The following is a 17,565-nucleotide window of genomic DNA, read 5'->3' as shown; positions in this document are numbered from 1 at the left end:
TTTGGGTGAAGAAAGTTTTGTAGGAACTTGGTTTTGTCTAAGACAAATACTTGTTATTTTATGATAGTCAAAGTGCAATTCATCTTGGGAAGAATTCAACTTTTCATTCTAGGTCCAAACACATTAATGTGAGGTATCATTGGATACGTGATGTTTTGGATGCTAGTTTATTGGAATTGGATAAGGTTCATACAGATGATAATGGTGCTGATATGATGACTAAGGCCTTAATAAGGTGGAAGTTTGAAACTTGTTGTGAGATTGTCACTTTGGTGATTCTCTCCACATAGTTGTGAGAGAGAGATTTGTTGGGTTTGAGCTCCCTTCCTATATGGAGAAAGACCCAATTGGGAAAAGTCCACTTGTCCCACTTAATCTAATTGACAGGGGTCAGATAACGCAAGAAAAATCAATTTTATGCAAAAAAAGGCAATAGAAAAGTGAGAGAAAAGTTGAAAGAACTCAACCCGTAGGAACTCAGAGCAGTTGCGACAGATTTGCGATTGCATCTTTGTTCACCGTTGGACCAGGCTAAAATTTGGACAGAAGGTTCATAGCTTATAGTATTTCATTCTAAAAGATTGGATTGGTGAGATGACGTCCGAGGTGGTAGAAAAGGAGCCAAAACAGTGTCTGTTTTTCTGGTTTTTTTCTGCAACTTAGTGTTCTCATTTTCAAGTTTGTTGCTTTATTGTATGTTGTATTGTTGAGCATGTTTTGTGTTGTATTTTGAACACATTCTTGTATTCTTGTTTTGATCATAGTGGAGCTTGATTTACTGGCTTGTGCCCATGGTTTACTTCTCACATTGAGAAGGTTTTTCACGTTAAAATTCGGGTGTCCCTTGTGCGTTCTTAGTTACTGCATTATTTGTTATTGCTACTCATAGATTCTAGTAAGTTGGGGAAATTATTATCCTCTGCATATACTTTATTAGAGTTTTCATTGTAATTATGTTGAATTTCCTATTAAGTTTTACCTCTGATCTAATCATGTATATTTTTTATATTTTCGTTACTTAGTTATTTTTAGTTATAAATTGTAATTAAATATTATTGTCCCTTAAAGTTTAGATCAAGATGTGGAACATCATTGTGACAGGTGGGAGCAACTGCCACCCCTAAATTTATTTTATTTTAATTTCTTAAAATATTTTTTTTTCTTTTTACCTATTGGAGCACATCAAGTATAACACAGAGTATGTTGGTGTATGTATTACTTGTTGTAATTGGTCATAAAAATGTTTAAATATTAATCTTTTAAATTATAAAATACATTTTTTTCAACAAATAATAACAAGGATGCCACATTATTTTGGAACAACAAATATATATTTTTACCTACACTCAAACGACATCTTTATGAACATAATCATTGGAGTTCACATATTTATTTAGTTTGTAGCATGATAAATAAATATATTGCAACTTGTGTTGTTATTCCAAAATTATACATAAGGGATTAATTTCTCTAACACATGTAGATATTATATTGATGTGTTTATAACAATATGACTTCATTTGAGTTAGTAATAATTTTATATTTCATTTCAGAGATTATGTATGTATTAATAATATATCCTAAGGATGCTTGTAAGTCATTTAATATTGATAATATATGTGTTTTTGTTTAAAAAATCTATCCCATCGATTTCAATGAGAAATAGAAGATTAGTTTGGGATATTAATTTCAACATTTTATTCTTAATGTTATTAGTCATTCAGGATTGAAAAACTTTCAACCATATGTCATTAGTCATATCTTGCTTAACAGAGTAATTCGTCATGTTTTAACTATGGTGGATCACTTAATACATGAATATTATTTTTATGAATGAGGACAACCAAACAAAATTACACAGCAAGATAGAATATGAATTTCTTGTAGACCATATAATGATTTATATTGAAAATGAAATAACTAAAAGTTTTAACTTTAATCCAGTAAGGTATGTTTTTTATATTTTCACTACTTAATTAATTTTAGTTATAAATTATAATTAAATATTGTTATCGCTCATAAAGTTTAGATCAAGATCCACCACTAACAGGAGTGGAGCGTCACTAGGACAGGTGGGGGCAGATGTCCCCTAAATTTATTTCTTTTAATTTTTTTATATTTTTACCTATGAGAGCACATCTAGTGTCACATAAATTGTGCCACTTTTTGTACCACTAGTTATGATTTGTCACAAAATTATTGAATTATTAATTTTTTAAATTATAAAATACATTTTTTCCAACTAATCATAACAAGGATGATATGTTTTTTGGAACAGGAGATATGCTCTATTTACCTACACTCAAACCAGACATCTTTAGGGAAATACTCATTGGAGCTCACTATTTCTTTAATTTGTAGTTTGATAAATAAATAATAGTTTAACTTATCAGGTCCTTTTAAAAATTATACGTAATGAACTAAATTATCTTACACATGTAGATGTTTAATGTTGCTTATAATAATATTATGTATTGATAATATTTGTATTTTTTTCCATAATCTATCATATCTATTTCAACAAGCAAGAGAATATTAGTTTGAGATATCAACTTCAACATTTTATTCTTGAGGTTATTAGCTATTCAGGTTTGAAAAAACTCTCAACCAAATGTCATTAGTCATATCTTGTTTGACCGACTAGTTCGTCTTATTTTGACTATTACGAATCAGTTACTACATAAATATCATTTTCACACAACTAAATAAAATTATGTAATAAGATAGAAGATAAATTTCTCATTAAAAAACATAATTTATATTGAAAAGGAAATTATTGAAAAATTTACGTTTAATCTAATCATGTATGTTTGTCTATATTATTGTTTCTCAATTATTTTTAATTTATACATATTTAGTATATCAATCATCATTATTTAGAGTATAATAAACATGTATAGTAGATTATGCATTGTAATGCATAAAATTCATACAATATCAATACATACATTTTTCTCTCTATGCATTTGTATTCTCTTGTTGGCCTAATTATCCTTAGTGATTAACTAATAAAGTTGTCTATCTTTTATTATCAAGCTTGTTAAGGTGAATGTTAGTCATTAACATCTTTCTCAAATGCTCTATTACCAACACATTGACGTCGTTCATACGTTGAACAGTGGAAGGTGTATACGGAATCTAATCCCATAACCTGCTAACCAATTGAAGATATCCTTACCAACTAAACTTGCTCTCACCTTACTAGAAATTATTATCATCAAAATATGTTTCTTTTATCAATCTTTAATCAATCGCACAGGAATGCTTATCAATGTGCACATGATTTCTCATTACATTCTCCTTAAATATTTTCATGTGCAATAGTTTTACTCCTGAAAAATTTAAAAATATAAACTAATACTCAGATATCACAAACGTAAGTCAAAATAGTTTTTGATAGGGGTCATAAAAATGCTAAAAATAATTTATTTGATATACGTTTAATATTTTTGGATACCATTTCACGTTTTCAAATTATTAGGCATGAAATTGGCATACGCACAAATTTTGAGCAGCCAAAATTGGTCTCAAACTCTTCATTTTATTATATTTTAGAACTTTCGTTATGTAAAAGTTGCTGCCGCAAAACCCTTCTCATCACCTTGTTTGATGCTGTCCTTGGAAGAGATGGAAGTGACACAACTCGAGAAACCTACGCAAATGAACATGTATTTAGAAGATTAAACTTCTTGATAATGCAATATAAGGACTTAATGATCAATAGAAATTAATGATTACCCTGAATAATGGATTTAGTTTCTTTTGGAGAGCTGAATTGAAAGAAATCCTCAATTCTTGTAAATCTGCTTTGTCTGAACACTTTAACACAACAGCTACAACCAGCAGCTCAGGCCCACCTCCAGAAGGTGGTACCCCTATTGCTGCTAGTTCCAGGATATTGCTATCTACTCCACTGCAGATGCGTTCGATCTCAACCGAACTTACCTATCCAAACATCGGCAAGGAATATTAGGGTACACTAAAGGTTAGTTCGTGAGTTGTTTTTAGAAGGGAAGAAAGGGAATGAGAAGGAAACGGAAGCTGTTTGAGATCCATGACGCAAGTATATTTCATAACTCTGAAACCTTTCCCTTCATCCACTACCCTCCAATATATATAACCTTTATTTGGTGCAAGCTTTTGCAGTACAGAATTTTTAGAATGACATGCAACACTAAAATGGGGGGAAGAATAGTTGGCTTGCTTCCTAAAACAGGTTCGTGTTGATTTGGCACCACATATATTGATCTAGCATTCAAACTGCTTTAATAGTTAAAATGTAGGAAAAAATGCTTACCTTGATCCCTCCAAGGTTCATTGTATCATCTGCACGGCCATGTGCATGATAGTATCCTCTAGCAGTACGCTCAAATACATCTCCATGTCTCCGTAAAACCTGAGTATGGAAACTAAACTGTAAATAATCAAGCATCTCGAATTCCCGAATACCCAATTACTGCGATAATATCAATGTTTCAAATTGCGGACCGCATCACGTGATGTGGCCCCAATATTGCAGTTGCGGTGAGTCGGTGACCGCTGCAACCGAGTCACACCACAATTGCGGTGTGACACCAAATCACAATAATGCGACCGCAACGGGCCGCAACACAATTGCATTTGGGCCGCATCAGGTCACAACGCAACCACATCAGACTGCATCCATATCAAAAATATTTTTTTACTCAAAATAATTCACACTACAACGGTCACATAAACACAACCACAACCGCAATTTAAAACAATGTGTGATATAAAGGAGAATAGTATGTCTACCCTTCCATTCCAGAGAGGCATTCCCTTAAAGTAGACACTGTAATGGTCAGCATTCAGCAGTGTATTTGACGCTCCAAACATGTGGGGACCAAGAGCCAATTCACCTATTCCAGGAACATTTTCTGGCTGTATAGAAAAGTAGATTGGACATTGGTTTATGGATTTTATCCGAGCATTAGCTTGTTCAGGAAATCAAAATTAAGTACCACAGATCATTTGAACTTTGATTAGTTTGGTAGAAATCCGTAAAAATATTCTGGAACTACAGCAATACTTAAGAGAAAATTATTTTAGTAAGAGAAAATTATTTTAGTAAGAGAAAATATTAAGACAAGGGAAACCAGAAAAGTTCATCATGACTGAGAAAATCATTTGTCAGTTACAAAATCATAAACAATGCTGAAAAATAAACAATTAGTATTCTGTTTGCCTGCCCTCAAATCTGACAGTAAACCAGAATGTGGTAATATATGATGTTAGAGACTAGTTAATATATAATGATCGTGCAATAGATACTTCAAGAAATTGGAGCTGATTTTAAAATTAAGGAACTTGGTCCCTTGAAATATTTTCTTGGGATCGAGTTTGGCAGGTCAAAGTAAGGCATATTTATCAATCAAGGGAAGTACATCCTAAGGTGTAAGGAAACCAAAGCATCCATTGACCAAACTGAATTGGAGCATAAGGTACCTAAAGGGAACTCTATGAAGAGGCACAATATAGATAAATGGTACAACTGTACAAGGGACTCATGAAATGCTTGGATTGAAAAAATTGTCAACGGAATTGACAGTTCATCATTCAACACTAATAAAATTGTATTGTGACAATAAAGTCACGTCTCTATTGTTCATAATCCAGTTCTACATGACAACGAAACATGTGGAAGTTAATTAACACTTCATTAAGAAAAAAATTGAGAAGGGGCCAGTATGCATTGTCTATATACCAAGTGAAGATCAAAACTGCTACATTGTAACCAAAGGCTTAACAAGAGGCAGTTTGATAGGATAACCGGCAAGATTTGGATGTAAGACATCTACAAGTTATCTTGTGAGGAAGTGTTAAAATCTGCAAGCTATCTTTAGAGCTTTAGTATCATAACATAGGTTATTAGTTATTTGTTTCCTTTTCTGTATAGAGTTGCCACCTATTTCTTCTGCTCTTTGATCCTATAAGAAGAGGGTCATTGTATTTATTAATATCATAAATGAATAAGCAGTTTTCAAGTATCTATATCAGTCCAAAGTTCAGTCATTATTGGGAAGCATAAGCATGCGAGAACTGCATAGTTCATTCAAAATTTTGACCTGTAATATTTCAATGCAAAAGTGAAGTTAATGAATAGCCTTACAATAGGATGGCCATCATCATCAAGAATATGTAAAGTGCAGCACATAGCAGGAGTGCTGAAAGCCGCCAATGACTGAGCCTGTAGTAATGATCCGGTAACAAATCCACCTCCAATCTCTGTACCACCACAATATTCAATGATAGGCTTGTAGTTAGCTCTCCCCATCAGCCAAAGGTATTCCTCTACATTAGATGCTTCTCCAGTGGAACCAAAGCAACTACATTCAAAATAATAGTTCCAATCAAACACTGCATAATCATATATAAAATTCACAGGGCTCTTCATTGTATGAGGGTAGTAGATTTAACTACAACTCACCGAATAGCTGACCAATCATACCCAGATGTGGAATTTGCGTTTCTCCAGCTTCGGACAAGACTTGGAATTACACCAAGCATTGTTACTTTAGCATCCTAAACAGCATACAAAAACATTCCACTAGAATTAAAATATATAAAAACACAGTCCTAATGCTGAATGAAAAGCAGCACCTCCAGAGTTATTTGATCTGAAAAAAATAAAAGTATGTTTAACATATTGTTAAGTTCAAAATACATTAGTCGCGAAGCTGCCGACATCTGTTGTAGTTTTGCACATTCTCATTTAAGACTAATCCTTTTTTCTATCCAAAAACAACAACTGTTGTTTTTATATGAAAAGGGGAAGGTTCTATGATACAGTTGTTTAAGTTTGGGGTATCATGCTCTTTGTTAATTATTACCATTAGATTTACTAATAAAAAAGCTAACACTTGAGATTAAGAAGTAAATATAAATAAGATAAAAAATTAAAACTAAATTGACAAGTTTACCCTATCGCCTTACCCCTTCCCCCAGCATAACCCCAAGCCACCTTCTCCTGTGACCACCATCACTGTCATCAACTCATCTCAACGCTACCAAGCTCCACCACTTGCACGCCGACCCAACCCCACTGCAACACTCAACTTCGACTCCGTTGAACAATTTAAAACCCATAAACAGATCTTCCACTACCATTAATTTTTTCAACCCAGAAGCAATGACGATTGCCACTGGTTCGCCGGTTCTGGTGCGATGGTGGCCAGGTCAGGTGGTGGTGCATCCAGGTCTGGTGATGGTGGTGGGTATGGGAAGTGGTTGGGGTGGTGACTGGTGAGGGTAGGAAAGGATTAGGGTTACAGGTGAGGAGCAAGAAAGGGTTTTTACCACTTAAAAAAATAGAGTATGATCACTCAAACTTAGAAACTGGAAACGTAGAAGCTGCCAGGAAAAGGTGGCCATGTCATGTTGACTAATAGTTTCCCATCTTTAAATTACGAAAATCAAGCATTAAGTTGATTGAAGAAAAAATAGTAGTTATTGAAGGAGAGTTCTATAACTACTTCAAATTAACATACTATCATGTTGAATCATGTATAGCTGGAAGCAAAAATAATTTTAAAAATAAAAAACTGCAGGCGCATCTGCAGGAAACACAGTCCTTCTATTCTTTGTGCAACTAAATTATGGAATGGTACTTAAAACCACAACATACAATTGACTTTCTCCATATTCACCTACCAACTTAAATTGTATATAGGGAAAGTCCACAAAGTGACAAAACCCCCTTAAATTTTATGCATTTTGTAAGTAACTAGTAACTATCATGAACTATTTTTTTCTCTAATTACCGCTTAAATTTTAACTGTTGATGAAATTGGTCTGATAATGTTAAATTACTCAAAAATAAAAATTCTCACTCTTGCATTTTTTCTTTTAATTTTGGTTGTCATATCACTATTGTTTAACTTTAAACAGAAACACTAACAAAATATAATCTTTCAAACAGATAACTGTTTTCCAGCAATAATATTAGAGCTTCTTAGAATGTACTAATGCATAAGTAGCAAAGGTTGAAAGGCAACAAAAGCTAACAGAACAATTGCAAATTTAAATAGGAGGAAGAGCTTATACCTGTACGAACTTGGCAAAGCCAGGCCCAAGAGGGGACCCATTATACAAAGCCATTGAAGCTCCATTCATGAATGACGCATATACTAGCCATGGACCCATCATCCATCCAAGGTTAGTCGGCCAGGAAACAATATCACCTCTACGAATGTCCAAGTGGCACCATGCATCTGCAGCAGCTTTCAGTGGAGAAATATTGCTCCATGGAATTGCCTTTGGATCACCTGCACCACCGAATCGGATGACACTAAATGAGCTCTTATCATTGTATTAATCCTTGTACATCAAATCTCCTTAATCTATAATAAAGATTTTCATATAAATACATACATGCTTTCAGGCAAAAAAGCAAAATCTAACTTACCTGTTGTTCCAGAAGAAAAGAGAATGTTCGTAAACGCTTCTACTGGTTTTTCCACAGCTATGAATTCCTTCCCTCTGTGTGTTACACGGCAAAGAATGAGTATTACTAGAGAAAATTATAAACAATTGAAATCATTCATGCCTGAGAGTGTTCAAATCAGCTCCGGAGATCATTATGCTTGAGAATATGAAAGAGCATGGCATATATCTCCCACTGAAGTTTTCTTATAATTGTTTCAAATGCTGTGTATAAATCAGTATTAAAGTGCATACCTGAGATTATTGACTCCCTCCAGAAAATCATGCCAAGAAAGGTCACCATTGCGCAGTTTCATGCTAAACTCGGAGCCTTTGGTAGGGATAACTATAGCCATAGGTGACTGGGCATCCACAACTCGACTGCACTTGCAAAGCAACAATATGAAACACCCTATTACAGAGAAAAGAAGGAGGAGACAACTCAACTGTAGGCATAATTCACTGAATAGCAACAAGGATTTTCACCTGTACAGGGGGAGGCTTTTGTCACCACGAATTATGAGATCCTAATTAAAAAAAATTGAAGCAGGGAGGTTAGCAAAGAAAGAGAATTGAAAAACTAAATAGGTGCAATATTGCAATTGACATCTATTATAACAAAAGTAATAGATGATGCATCATGAAAGAAACTCATTTCAATTCTTAGCCATCTTCCAATATTAAAAACATATAGTGCATAAGATGATAAGAAAATATACAGGATTAATTGTTAAAGATAATATAATTTGAATGTTAAAAATACTGGGAGGAAAAAATATAGTTCGAAGATATTGAATAGTCAAGAAAGATGACTAGCAACAAGTTTTATCCAGAAGAAAAAGATAAGTTCAATCAAAGAAAAGTGAGTTTCCTCACTCCTTTCCTTGCTAGTTCTATCCTACGAGACTTCCAAACAATAATATAGGAATATACTTGTAGAGAGATATATCGTCCCATAATATGTAGAATGGGAAAGGAAACTGGACAACTTTCTAAATGGGAATAAACAGTTCAAGTTTCCTAATTTAGAAATACTGAAACAACAATTAAAACACTAGAAAAGACAAGATGAAAACATGTAAGTTTCACCAGAACTCAGAAGGAAATAGGGATCTAACCTGAGTAAATATGACTTTTGCATTTGATATTTTAAGCCTAGTTGATATTTCACGTGGTGCAAAACTATCAGCAATAGATACAACAACATAACCTGCAAGAACAATAGCTAGGTAGATAACCACAGATTTGACATTCATTGGCATATCAATTGCAATTGCAGATCCTTTCACCAGATCCAGTGCTTCGAGAGCATATGCAACTAACCTACATGTTTAGAAAAGCAACAAAGTTTCACTTTATTTCTTAAAATATTTGGAACTAAAGAAGCTAAGCATAGACTAATTATACTATCCGCCGTTTCAAATTCATAATTTTACTCAACTGTATGCCATGAATTCAAAAAGTGCTGCGCAGTTCTAACATCCTAGTTTTTTTGGTAAAGTTTTAGTGAAAACAACTCTTCAAATGTACAAGCCAGAAAGGAAGAAACTTGCATTTTGTACTTCTAAAGTAAGTATATAAGTTATAAAGCCAGTATCTTTAAGGACATTACAAACTTCAGAAAAACTGTTGCATAAAGCTACCATCTATATGAACTGGCACACTTGGTCCAGACCAAAATCTTCCAATATAGTGTGATATACACGCCAGAAACTTGCACCTTGTACTTTGGAAATGGGGACCTAGGCTGACAACTAGTAGAAGTTGTGAACTGCCATGTAGGGTTAGGTTTCTGGTCAAGCATAAAGGAGACAGAGCAGCAAAAGGGAGAAATGGAATATAGACTAATTAGACTCTCTAGGGAGAGCTCCCAGAAAATGACAGAAACTGAATATAATGAACAATATTGAGCCTATACAAATGTAGCTTAACTCCTTACAGCATGGGAAAAATCCTCTAACAACCCAGAAAATGGAGAGGAAGGAAAGAAAAATAGGAATGACCACTAGAGATAGTGAACAATCATTTCCCTTGGCTAAAGCCTCCCAACTCCCAAGCCATACTCCAAATCCTATGATGCTTCCTTCTTTTCTCGGAGCCCTATATATTATTTGCTGTCCCAACACCCATCCTATGCAACCTGTCCAATCTGTTATATTTTCCCTCTCTCTTCCAACTGATTCTTCCAGTTCTATTCGCATTATTCAATGGCCCGTCAATACCCTTAGAGGCCCATCAGAAAAGGAAATGAGGTTCAACAACCTGTGGTGGTCCTATGTTGATTAGTGCTGTGGAAAGTAAATCAACCATGTAAACCAAGTGAAAAGAAAAGGGTGAAGTAGATTGTGCATACTCTGAATCATCTATTTAAAATCATCTATTTTCTTAGTTTGTGAACAATTATGAAGATGTATATTCTACAATTCACAACTAAAGAAAGTAAAAAGTATCAAAATCTGATAAATAACAATAAAACAATTTATTTGCAACATACCAAACCTCTTCGCGCAATTGCTTCAACGTCATCCTTTGCACAGGGAGATCGTCATGCAGTTCATCACGCCATATTATTATGGTATCATCCAAACTTCTTTTGGAATTTAAACTCAAGCAATTCTTTGCTGGATTAATATATGCTCCAGGAAGCCACTGACCACCTGGGTACGATACTTGGCTTTCCCCCGGGAGACTCTCATGTAAGATGCATTGAGGTGGTTTGGAAAATGATATATTCATTTCATCCAACACAATTTTCCAGTAAACCTGAAACAATAAACAATAAAGATAAACTCGGATAGTGATAAGAATATTTGAGAAATACAATGCAAGTACCGAGATCATCATGGTCAGACCTCAGGGTTTGACACTGAGAATTTCTGGAAATCAGAAAAGCTTGTTATTGGATCCTTATATCCTGAACCCAGAAACTCTTTACCCCTCCTCTCCAATAACTGGCCAACATTTGTCAAAGCAGCATTTTCCCTAATTACACATGAAAACATAAATGGACAAGAAAAAACAGCAACAAAAGAGATTCAGGAACACTCTTATTTCATAGCTTAAATCATTGCACACATCTTGATACTAAACCAAGTATTACACACACTGTTTTAAAATGTAGTCACGGCTGTTGCAGTATTGCGATTGCATCCATTGCAGTAAGGATTGCGGTCATTGTGGCATAAAATTTTGTGATTAAAAAAATAATTTCCAATTTGGTGCAGTCTGATTCAGCCCAAATGTTGTATGATGCAGTCTAATGCATCTGTGTTGCTCCCAATGTGGCTGAATCATTTCATCTGGTATTACACTACAGTTGCGACGTGATGTGGCTGCAGAAGTCACCACAATCACAATATTGTAGTCGCATCAGTAATGCGGTCCACAATTTTATACACCGATTACACATGCCCCCATCAAGAATTATCCCCCAATAACAGGGACTTGTCTCTACTGTCTAGCATAAGTTTACTTAGGAGGGCGAGCAGCAGAAGAGTTTCCATTCTAGCCAAGCAACATATGAAGCCAGCCAATACTAATTCTTCATACCACTTCAAAACGAGTTTATTCTTTTTATTTTTTGTCATATAGACACACTTATCCTCCACAAAAGGCAATCATATTCTATCCACAACATCTACATAATAGTAGGCATAGAGGGAATTTATGGGGAACAGTATAATTGTTGTCAACATTCTATAACTTATCTAAATTACGGTGAGTTTGGCGCAACGATAAGGTTTTTATTTAGTGACGAGGTCACAGCTTCAATGTTAGGATATAAACACATGGGGAGAGCACAACTCAAAAGACTAGTCTAGTAGGTAGAAGAGTTTCATGACTTAATACCACATTGAGTTTGCAATTCTACTCACGTGGACTCCTAACATTGCTCAGTGGGAGCCTCGTGTACTCGGCCGCCATTTTTTACAATATAATTCAGCTACGTAACTGGATAAATGAAAGGGTAAGAAATGAATTGAATGAAAATAACAGTGATTAAATGCATACGGGTCGGGTATCCAAGCGGGTGGGTCAGGACCGTAATCCTTGAAGCAACTGTAGTACAACATCTGATGGAAGGAGAAAGGGAGTTCAGGATTGAGGATACTTCTTGTGATACTCTGCCACGTGGCAGGAGAATCATCTCCATGAGTGTTAATGATTTCCGAGACACGTTCGTGGAGAGACGTAGCAGCTTCTTGCGAAATTCCAAGGGATTCAATATCGGATACAGTGATTGAGCTTAGCAATTTATAAGCCATAAAGTGAATTTAACAACTGATTGCTTTTTTTTCTTTTCTGAAGTTAGTTTAGCTATTCAACGCTTGTATCAATTCGTTGTACCTGAAACCAAAAAGTTACCCATTAGATGAAAATTTTACAATTTTATTAAATGATGAGTTTCATTGATTTTTTATAAGATGTAACTATTAATTAAATATTAAATATTGCTCCTATGCATAGATAAACATGAATATTGAATGCACGATTTATCAGCATAAGTGCATAACCACGAAGATTGTATTCCAGACTTAGAAGAAAGTAGATAAACCATATCAAGATTTGTATTGTAAAAAGAACCTATCTCGGGAATATTAGGAATTTAGGATAGCTAGCAGAAAACAGCAGCTAGGAGGACAGCTCAACATTCAGGTCACATTCACAGCACGTCTTTTCCATGGTCCGAATCCCAATATAAATGATAAAAGGGGTTTGCTGTTATTAATTTGAAGTTTTTAGAGGTAAAATGTTAAAATAATTAAATATTTTTAATAAAAAATATAATTATGTATTATTGTTCATTTATCATTATTAATTATATTTTTAAAATAAAATAAAAATATTTTTATATTATTATTAATTTATCATATTATCTAAATTTCACACCCCCAAATAAGGAAGATGATTATCTTCTTTTCACATCCACTTCTTAACCATTTGATTCTCTCATTCAATTTCCCCTTATAACTCTCAAACATAACCTTAGGTTTTTCAAATTTTTGTGTGTCCCAATTTGTTCATTAAAAAAATTCAAATTAATATTCAATATTCATCAACGTAAGTTAAAATAATATCTATTAAATATAATAAAATATGCTAAAAATACTAGTTTGACAAAATTTAATATTTTTTGTATTTTTGGTTTTTTAAGTTTTGAGAAATCAAATTGGTGTAGATAAAAAATTTAAAAGACAAAAATAAATATTAACTCTAAAGAATAAAATAAAAAGTAAAGACCTAAATTCTTCATTGGAATTTTTGGTTTGATAGACAAAAAAAAATAAACTCCCAAAAATGTTGTTGCTTTTTTGTGCCGGACAATTTGGTTTGCCACAATTTTTTTCATCTCGAGTTTTTATATGTTGTTATGTTTTGGTAACAATTTTCTGAAGCAATTTTAGGCTATTTTTTATTAAGGAAATGGAATTGAAGGAAAGAAAAGTAGTAGAGAATAAGATGATAAATTTACTATTTCGTATGATAGAAAATGGAAAAAAATGTACATTTATATATAGTGTATTTAAAATAACATAAGTACTCTCATTAATATTAATATAATATATAATTATATAGTATATCTAATTTTTAAATATTATTTTTTTACTGTTGTAAATTACATAACTAAATAATTTATTTTTAATAATATTGATTAATATTTTTTACATATAAACTAATTTTAATATAACCATTTTTGTTTATAAAATTCAATGAAAATCATTTACGTCCTATATTTTTTTTATCACTAATGTATATAAAGAAAGTATAACTCATCTTTTGCAATCACTTTTATATTTCTAATCATCTCATTTCCACATATTTGTATTTTGTCTTTCTGATTTATTTATTATTTGTCACTTTATTGGTAATTTTAAGTAATCATGTTTCTTTTTTCTTTTCACTCCATTTTTATTGAGCATACACAATTATTATTTAGTTGGGAGTTCAAAAGCAACGAAAATAAAATTAAGTTAACTAATTTTACACAAAAATGAATATAAATAAAGAAAGTTCACTATATTCTATCTATTTTTACCTAGATTAATGTTCTTTCAATTGATTCATGATGGAATGACAAATTGGAATTTTTAGTGGTTCTCTCTCCTTTCTTCATTCTTCACAAACTAGGGAGGAAATTTTTTTGTAGAATCCAAGCATGTTTTTTCCCCTCCCTATCTAATGTTGGTACCAAAGAGTGAAAAATGATATTTTCTACCATTTTTTTCCGAGGAACCAAACATAGAGTTAGACTATAACTTTATACCAATATTGTGAAACCCGAGTCGGACGTCAAACCGGAAGAGGTCTCATATTAGGTTTAACTGGTTTAAACGGATAAATCGTTCGGTCTGACCGGATGATTCCATACATAATTAATAATTTTTATCTATAAATATATAGTTATATATAAATGTAAAACTTTATATGATTAATAATTATATATAATTATATTGAAGTAATAACATTATTATTTGTTTTATGGTAGTAAAATAAAATATTAGAACAGCGTTCTATTTTTTTATTTTTAAGTGAACCATCCGGTTAACTTCCCGGGTTAATTCAATTTAACTGAGTTTAACAAAGTCGGACCGGAATTTCCCCGGTTCAAAGAGGTCCAACTCTCATTCGATTAAGACTTTAATACAGAGTCGTTTTTAAGTTCGGTCAGCAGTTGGATCGTTCAGTCCGATCCGATTCTCAAAACACTACTTTATACATGTGTTTATATGTTTAAGTCATGATTTGTATAATCATTTTGAGGCAACACTTTATAGAACTAGTTTTAGGCATAAACTTTCACTTTCCAATTTAGACTACAATATTTATACAAAATGCAATATGTCTAAACCACAATGTTTAAAACATTTCACCTTTTTTATATCACATTAATAATAAATAATAGTAATAATAACAATAATTAAACCATCATATGCATAATCCATTACGTACTTTGGAAACTCCTAGCAACTAAATCTATCAAAAGTCAAATACATAAAAAAAAAACATAGTCAAAATTTAGAAACAAAATGCAATAAGTCATATGATCACAAAAACCAATATTGAAAATCATTATATCACCAAAAGACATAGCAAGCTTCCATATTTTGTGAATGTCATTCCTCTCCTCCATCTCCTTCTCCTCCTTCCTCTTCATCTCCTGCTTTCATTTGTGAAAACAAAGAAATAAGATTTTATAATTCTCTTTAATGTACATATTATTGTTTTTTATTTATAAAAATGAATATGTGCAAATCAAATAATTAATTTAATAGGTAGAGCAAATACTTCTACTACCATGACATAGCTCATCAAATTTGGAAATTATAAGGACTACAAGAATTCATAAAACATGGATCAGGTTGAACCTTTCCTAATGTAAAATCTTTAGACAAAATAAGCTTACTTAGACAAACCAGGACCTCAACAAATCAAAGACAAATTTATTATTGTCAAACCATAAAAAAAATCTAAACTGTTCCATGCCAATCAAACTCGTTGACCGGACTAGACTATTTAAAGCCGATCGAGCTCAAGCACTTGACAAAGGCAACTCCAACGTCACCCGAATGCCAACTCAAGCCAATACAAAGGCCACACCTTTGTCACTCACCTGACACGCTACCAACGGCTACTACACGTTGTCTGTAAATCTCACTTAACTCTTTGCTGAAAGTGCGCATGTCAAGAGGAGCACTTTGGAAAGCATTCTCACTATGTGTTTTGGTTTTGATGAGGACAACTTGTGTTTATAAGAGCTTGAAGATCATCAACAAATCAACGTGCTTAAGTCTCAAGATTGGTATTAGACTTAGACTAGTAATTAGTTTAGGTTGAGTCTAAGGCTTAGGTAAACTCAATACATGTCTCATATGCATAAAACTTTAAATCATTTTAAGTTTTGAGATATGTCATTTATAATATGTTCATGCATCACATAAATACATGTAATCTGTGCATCCTAGGCATAAACTTAGTGTTGAACATGTATAAATTAAGTGCATAACGTATTTGAGTTTTGCAATTTGAAATTACACTTGGAAATATGCAGTTAATCGATTAAGGCATGTTTTAATTTCTCATGGTGGTAGTAGATACATGTTAACATTCATTGATGACTATTCAAGGAAGGTGTGGATTTTCATTTTGAAACACAAAAGTGAAGCATTTGTCAAGTTCAAACAATGGAAAACCTTGGTCGAAAAGCAAATCGAGAGAAAGACCAAGAGACTGAGAACTGACAGTGGTCTAGAATTCTAGTTAGAGCATATTTCGTGTTAATTGTTGCATCTATATGACATTGCATTTGTGAGATTAGAAAAGAGAGAATTCTATGCTTTAGGATTGAGAGGCACTTCATGTATAATTTCTCATCATTTCATCTCACATGTTCATGCATTCATCGATGTTTTTGTGAAGATTTAGTATTCTGTAAATTCTGTGTCAACTAATACATTGTCATGTTATATGAGACTTGTGTTAGAGTTTTATAGTAAGGTCTTAATTGTTTAATTTGAGCATTGTAATTGCTTTAGATTACTCTATGTTTTTGTTGTAAAAAGTGTTGTAACTTTGGGAATCTCAAGGTGTCTTACCACCAACGAGATTGTGTTGTATCTTCATTAGCTTAGAGATCTTGATAGAAAGAATAGGTTCTTGGCTGGGGCTACACCGCAAGAAAGGTTTTCTTGGGCGGTAGGAAGGGAGTCAAACCAAGGGATAAGGTTCTTTAGTTTCAAGTAAGAGTCTAAGTGTTGTAATTGGAAGAATTGCTTGTAAAACGTTATTTCAATTGTAGTGAAGAAAAATCTCCCAGATCAGCCAGGAGGCCTGGATGTAGTTTGCAAGTGGACATGCAAATGAACTAGGATAAAAACCATGTTGCAGGCTTTTTCTTTCCCTTTCTCTCTTTATTGTTTTAATCGATTACATTGTATAGTTGTTTTAATTGTAATATTCTGTTTCTATACTATACTGTTGTAACTCTGATATATCTGTTAGCTCTGTATATTTGCTTCAAACTCGGTTGATTGTCGTGCAAGAAACCGAATATATTTGTGTAATTTGAGCTATTTTAATCGATTAAGTTGATTGCGTTAATCGATTATTATGTGTCTATTAATC

At 33.0% G+C, this 17,565-nt stretch overlaps 1 protein-coding gene across 1 annotated transcript; it reads right to left on the bottom strand.

The window, feature by feature from the left end:
* LOC109326985 (probable acyl-activating enzyme 17, peroxisomal) lies at nt 3,378-12,787 on the bottom strand. The gene is made up of 14 exons (XM_019559944.1): nt 12,454-12,787; nt 11,295-11,424; nt 10,937-11,205; nt 9,561-9,765; nt 8,929-8,969; nt 8,698-8,823; nt 8,426-8,499; nt 8,065-8,285; nt 6,449-6,543; nt 6,131-6,347; nt 4,777-4,902; nt 4,298-4,396; nt 3,739-3,945; nt 3,378-3,652 (listed from the first exon to the last, which is right to left on the bottom strand). The coding sequence occupies exons 1-14, from the start codon at nt 12,705-12,707 to the stop codon at nt 3,545-3,547; spliced, it is 2,172 nt and encodes a 723-aa protein (XP_019415489.1). The 5' UTR covers nt 12,708-12,787; the 3' UTR covers nt 3,378-3,544.

This window comes from Lupinus angustifolius, chromosome LG14 (genome assembly GCF_001865875.1).
Source record: "Lupinus angustifolius cultivar Tanjil chromosome LG14, LupAngTanjil_v1.0, whole genome shotgun sequence".
Taxonomy (NCBI): domain Eukaryota; kingdom Viridiplantae; phylum Streptophyta; class Magnoliopsida; order Fabales; family Fabaceae; genus Lupinus; species Lupinus angustifolius.
The sequence above is the reverse complement of the archived record's forward strand: the minus strand, read 5'-3'. Positions and strand labels throughout refer to the sequence as shown.

What these genes read in the sequence shown, in the direction of transcription:
- LOC109326985 (XM_019559944.1), bottom strand. Translation starts at nt 12,707, where the DNA reads ATGGCTTATAAATTGCTAAGCTCAATCACTGTATCCGATATTGAATCC. An exon ending in CAAAAGTCATATTTACTCAG is followed by an intron (nt 8,970 to 9,560) that starts GTTAGATCCCTA and finishes TTTTTTAATTAG; the next exon opens with GATCTCATAATTCGTGGTGA. An exon ending in CTTTTCTTCTGGAACAACAG is followed by an intron (nt 8,286 to 8,425) that starts GTAAGTTAGATT and finishes TCGGTGGTGCAG; the next exon opens with GTGATCCAAAGGCAATTCCA.